General features: G+C 38.0%; 1 protein-coding gene across 1 annotated transcript; it reads left to right on the top strand.

The window, feature by feature from the left end:
- Window positions 1-2,754: 2,754 nt before the first annotated feature.
- On the top strand, window positions 2,755-4,442 carry arl4cb (ADP-ribosylation factor-like 4Cb). Its single transcript, XM_063006124.1, has one exon. It carries the CDS (start codon window positions 3,161-3,163, stop codon window positions 3,737-3,739), a length of 579 nt encoding a protein of 192 aa, XP_062862194.1. The 5' UTR covers window positions 2,755-3,160; the 3' UTR covers window positions 3,740-4,442.
- The last annotated feature ends 1,990 nt before the right edge of the window (window positions 4,443-6,432 follow it).

The raw sequence follows: 6,432 nt of genomic DNA, 5'->3' as shown, positions 1-6,432 counted from the left end.
ATCCAATGTGCGATTTAAGTGTGTTTTTTTCTTTCTTATTTATTTATTTATTAAGCAATGTATGTTTAAAATGAGCCTGTTTAAAAACTTTAAACTAGTTCAAGTAGTTAATATAACTAGCCCTGCCCTCTAGTGGCCTTACTTTACAAGCACTTTTCTATCATATTTTTATCTAATGAAATCTCATTTGCTGATGTACAGTATATTAGATGTACAAATACTGTATGTTATATAGCATATAACAGCAGTGGTAGTTCAGCGGTTAAGGTTTTGGGCAAGGTTGCTGGTTTAAAACCCACCACTGCCTAGTTGCCACTGTTGGGACTATTAGCAAGGGTCCTCATTCCTTCATTTGTTGTGTGTGTGTTCTCAGCTGTAAGTTGATTTGGATAACAGCATCTACTAAATGTCAATGCAATTAGGGACATGTGGCCAAGTGTTATATTGCTACCTGGTGTAATTAATACGTTTAGTTGTAATAGTTACACTTGTTATACACCCATACACGTTGTATAGAATCAGTTATATGAAACAAATAATAAGCGTCTAATTTTGAAGCAGTAGTTTAGAAAAGGCGCCTACCTGCCACCTTGTGCTGGAAGATACATTGTCTGAATGGTCAAATATAATTCAAAAATCACTAAAAGCAGATCGGACATTTATTATACAGGAGTTTGCCAACCAAGAGTTTGTTTTGCCTTTCTGTTGGGCTTGTGGGATTAATGACAATGTTACTGTTGCATACAAATAAGTTAGTGTAACATTTTATTGTGTCTTTTTAAATAAAACTAACCTGATATTATACATACAGTGATACCTTGTAACTCAACGTCCCCTAAACTCAAAATCTTGTGAAATTTGTACCCTTAAACTCAATGTTTCCCTTAAACAAATTAACAATGAACAGACGCTTTGTTCAGTGCTCGGCTTGAGCGGTGCGGGAAAACGTAAGTGTGCATATGAGACGAATCTGCATTTGTCTGGAATAACCGTCAGATCCAGTCTGAAAGCTCCACATATTTGTTTTTAGCTAGATTATTTCTCACTGTTCTCAATGTAAACTTGTGTTACAGCTCAGGGTGATGTGAAATTGTAAGAGTCAACAGTGTTTTTATATTATATTTGTGTTATTTTCAGTGTATAAGTATCAAAAACAATCCCATTATTTTACATTAGCCTAAAATATATGCATGTCCACGGGACCATGGAACACATTAACAGGTTTCCCATACATCCTTAGGGGAAAAATACCTTGAAACTCAACACCTTTTAAACTCAATGCCAGTCCCAGAACCAATTGTTGTTAAGTTTCAAGGTACCACTGTATTCTGTATCAGTTTCGGTTAAGGTTAGCATTATTATTGTCTCAGTGTATTATTAGTTCAACCCTCTATTATTATGTTATTACAAAATCTGGTCATTTTCTAGGTAAATGTTTGGAAACTCCAGCTCTACATCTTAATATAATAGATGTTTATATTTAAAATCTGTTTACAGTAAAAGCTCGTGACAGCAGATGGCGCCGCAGACCTAAAATTTACTATAAACTACCATATCTGTAGTAGTGATTCATTTAGAACTTGGAGTCGTTTATGGAGAAACCGAATTAGAATCTGAGAGTCGACTCCATTGGCATCGGTTGAAACTTTATTTGTTCCACAAAGTTTGTTGCTATATTTTTAATATTGAAAAACTAACAAATAATGAATTTTATTTTTAATAAAATGTAGTTTATTTTGTGGTGCAATAATGATTACCTTGAAATATGAATTGAAGCTTATTTTTAGGCTGTCCGAATTCAAACTTTGTGATCGAATCAAAAACTCTAAACTGTAAAACGATTACAAAAGAGTCGATTCGTTTTTTTACCGGACATTGCATATTTAAGGTCGATTCTAATGCGCTGGAGTGCAAAAATAAATGAAATGAAATGAAATGAAATAAGATAATATAATAAAATAAAATAAATACAATAATAAAATAAAAATAAAAAATAAATAAAATAAAATAAAATAAATAATAATAATATAAATCTGATATATTTGTTAGATATCTGTTATAACGGATTATAACAGATTATTACAATTAAATCTTAAAAAACATGTCCCGTCATTTATACTTCAAATAAAATGAATAAATAAAAATAATTAAATAAATGAAAAGGGTTTTTTGGTATGGTCAAATTTTGTATTCAAGAAAACAAACAGACTGAATGCGGCTCTAAGAGTCAGAATCTATTTACTTGATTCCAAACAAGAGTTCAAGTGTTCAGAATCAAGTGTGTCCTGCTTCGACTATAGGTTTATTGTGTTCTAATTAATAAAACACAGTTGTACTAATTTAATTTACTAATTAAATTTTCTTAAATCTTGTTTTTTAATCTTGTTTTTTTTTAAAATAAGTTTGTGAAATTAATGAAAATAAGAACTGAAATCGACACCAAACTTTGAAATCGACTCGAAGGAGTCGATACATCTGATTTAAACCATTAAAACCATATTACATTGGTTATTTTACATGTAAATTAAATCGAAATTCACAGCTCTGGTGTGTTTCAGTGAGGGAATGGTGCAGCGAGATAGTGGGCGTGATAAGGGGCGGGACAACTCGCGGTAGCTGTTGTATTAGCCAATTGCGTATAAATTCTCAACTGTCAATCACAGTAGGCTGGCGGATTGCTGCACACGTGGGCGGGGTTTAAGAGAGGGGTTCACAGCTCTGCAGTTCTTCTCAGCATTCATTTCATGAGGAGCAGAAAGCAGCAGTGTGCGTCGACTACTGATTACCTTGTGCTTTGGACAATCCGTTACTGAGACCTTATTCCTTGGATATATTCAAAATAAAAGGACATAATTAGAATTTGTACTCCACTATGTTTAAGAAAAAGCTGGGTTTACCTTGTGAAGACTGACTGGAAGCAAAAACCAGCCAGAAAGTGTGAACCGGTTTGGCTGGAGAAGGGAAGATGGCGTTGTAACCTGTTCATTGGGAGGAATGCTAATGTGAACAGAAAAAGACTATACATTGGGATTACGACTGCATTTACCCATGGAATAAAGGCTTCTTTTTTAAATTCCTACGGGTATCAATGTCGACCTTGTTATGACTGCCTCGTTGTGACCATCTCCTGCTTCTGATTCAGTGACTCTGCACCTAAGAAATGGGGAACAGCTTTTCAAACATATCTGCCTTCCAGTCTCTCCACATCGTGATGCTAGGTCTGGACTCTGCAGGCAAGACGACTGTCCTCTACCGGCTTAAGTTCAACGAGTTCGTAAACACGGTGCCCACCATCGGCTTTAACACGGAGAAGATTAAGCTTAGCAATGGCGCAGCCAAGGGCATCAGCTGCCACTTCTGGGATGTCGGTGGCCAGGAGAAGCTCCGTCCGCTTTGGAAGTCGTACAGCCGCTGTACAGACGGCATCATCTACGTGGTGGACTCGGTGGACGTGGACCGGCTCGAGGAGGCCAAGACAGAACTGCACAAGGTGACCAAGTTTGCAGAGAACCAAGGAACACCACTGCTGGTCATCGCCAACAAGCAAGACCTGCCCAGGTCTCTACCGGTGGCAGATATAGAGAAGCAGCTGGCACTGAATGAGCTGACCCCGTCTACTGCGTACCACGTTCAGCCTGCTTGTGCTATCATCGGTGAGGGGCTCCACGAAGGCATGGACAAACTGTATGAGATGATCGTGAAACGGAGGAAAGCTTTAAAGCAGAAAAAGAAACGATAATGGATCATCGAGATTTTTTTTTATCTTCGATCATGCCTTTCTGCAGCTTGTGGCCATTTGTCATGTGCCAATGCGATGATGCACGGCTCGGATTTATGATTTGGGCATGCACTCGGTTGGATTTATTTTTTTAAAGGACAAACGCTCTTCGGTTTGCTGGATGGTTTAGACCACAATAGACTTGAAAGAAAGACTTAAAGATAACTTATGTGAAAAGGGGCTGGTCCCATTTTCTGCTGCTGTTTATTTTCTCTGCAAGTAGCCTCGTTATCATACCGAAGGAGTTCTCTAGCACTGTGAAAGAGTACGGACCCTACAGTTCTGCTTCGCCCAATGCTCGATTTCTTTTCAACGTCCGTCTCGAGGCATACCGTGGGCATCGGGAAAAAAACCCTTCCTGAAAGACTCCTGTTAAGATTAGTTCTGATCTGTGTATGACTTGATAAGGACCAGCAAATACATTCTGAATGATGGACTTGGCATACACATCCAGGATGATTAAGACATCAAAGAACATGACATGGTGGTTGGTGCTTAACATTCATGTGCTAGCGAATCAGTTCACCACTTGGCACTTTTTGTTACCAAAACCAGTAGAGTTCAACACTGTATTACAAAGCTCAAATTATTGTATTACACATTCAAAAGATGAAAGCTGAAAAATGAATTATTTTTCAATTAAAACATAAAGACAAATGCTTTATATTTGCCGTCTTTTCTTTCCTTAAGTAATCTGGGTACTTACAGTGAGTAAAGCTCATGTTATTGGCTGCAGTCCATGTGTTTAGGCAAGTGTTCTATCTATCTTCTACAAAAACTAGGGATGTCCCGATCACGATTTTGTGTTCCCGATCCCAATCATTAATTTTGATCCCGATCCGATACCGAGTCTCAAACCGATACTTGTATTTTCTAGATATTGTCTAGATAAGAACTGGATAATACTGTTCACACAGTGCACACTTTAAGTACATTACAGTTATTCAAATTAATCCAATGTACTGTATATGTTTAACGACTGAATAGCTCTGCAGTGCTGTAGGAAAAAAACTGCCTGCATCCAAGCTAGTGCTGAATGTTCTTTTATTTTTACAAAATAAAAGTAAACAAACTTAGTGCAGCATTGTAGTAGTAAAACTAGAAGACTCAAAATGAAGTGAAGGTTCTTTTTGAGGAAAATCAGCATCTCTGCCGTGTTAGCGGACAGCCGGTTCCTCTTCTCATCATATAATAATAAACTCGCTGTATTCGACTGAGTGTTTATTTTTTAGGTGCCGTATCAAATTGGTAGATCGTTTGGTTAAATGATATCTGGTTTGTTTATGAGCCACCGTACTTGTAGGCGTGTTGTAACTAAGCCAATCAGAGTGCTTGATACTGAGATCGTTCAGTCTTGTAACTCGTGATGATGTTATGGTCCTGTTTTTTCATACTCGGATTAAAAGTTATTGTTTTGTAAACCGGTGTGATCCTTGACTCACACACCATAGAAACAGTAAAATTCTACAGTAATGAACGCAGCTCTGCTACTACCGCCTCGTGAAACACTCACATTGCAGACATTACACTTTGCTGTTGGACTCTCCGTTTACGACACCTGCTTGACCGCTGACGTAAAACGAAGGATCGGGCTTAGTAAAGCCGATACCGATCAGTTAAAACATGCCTTGAGTGGGCCCGATTCCGATCTTTGGGTGCCTTTGGGACCTTAAAACTTTTTGAAAATTAAACACTGTTTTTAGTTGTTTTATTATGAAAAGGACATGTTATACTTTTCCAAACTAATATTCAAGTTCAAGCAAGCACACAAACTGTAGGTTTTATTAAAACATTTTTATGCTCTATGGTCTCTGACCCAGGATGTCCACCCTGTTACGGACAAATGCAGCTGCACTTAAGGCCATTCTTTAAAGGATGCACACATAATGGGTGTGTTCGAAAACCTAGGGAGCTGCCTTGCTGTCTTACTGCCTACATAGGCAGCTGCCTCAGTAGAGAGGATTCTAATGAGTCAATGACTTACTTAGACAGCGATTCCATCGGGTTTCGCATTTAGCATTTAGCATCTTTCCATTTAAACCAATGGGATGGGGTGGCACAGTGTGCTAGCATGTCAACTAACATCTCCCTTCTTGTACCGAAAACGGTTACATTCGCTGACAAGCCCGAACTTGCAAATAAAAACCACTTGTGGAAGTTTATACAAGTTAAAAATCAATAATCATTTATTTACATTTGAAAGTAACTCCATTCGTTTCTCCGGCCCGTCAGCCATGTTTTTTTTAGTTTTCTGTGAGAGAAGAGCTGCCGCACTGAATGCTGGGATTGCCTTGATCACTAAGGACGCTTCCGATGCTCACTCGTTCTTGAGTCAAAATAACATTGACATTTTAAGATGCCTAACTAGACAGCATATTGAGGCATCTAGGATTTCAAACAGCCTCCTTCTCGGGAGCGCGCGTAGGATGACGTAAAATGCTGTCTATGTAGAGAGCTCCCTAGCTTTTCGAACACGCCCATAATCAATATTTCTGTTATTATTATAACCAAACTAAATAATAAAGCTATATAAATTACACATGCACCTCATATACACTGTGACGTCCACCCTGTTACGTATTAGGTCGTAACAGGGTGGACCATAACACGGTGGACATTCTGACAGAAAATTAGCCATTAGCTAGCGAGTAAGA

This window comes from Trichomycterus rosablanca, chromosome 12 (genome assembly GCF_030014385.1).
Source record: "Trichomycterus rosablanca isolate fTriRos1 chromosome 12, fTriRos1.hap1, whole genome shotgun sequence".
In the NCBI taxonomy this organism is placed as follows: Eukaryota; Metazoa; Chordata; class Actinopteri; order Siluriformes; family Trichomycteridae; genus Trichomycterus; species Trichomycterus rosablanca.
This window is presented reverse-complemented; position numbering and strand designations above follow the sequence as displayed.

Bases quoted from the DNA above. Each gene is read 5' to 3' on its own strand.
- arl4cb (XM_063006124.1), top strand. From the start codon at position 3,161: ATGGGGAACAGCTTTTCAAACATATCTGCCTTCCAGTCTCTCCACATC.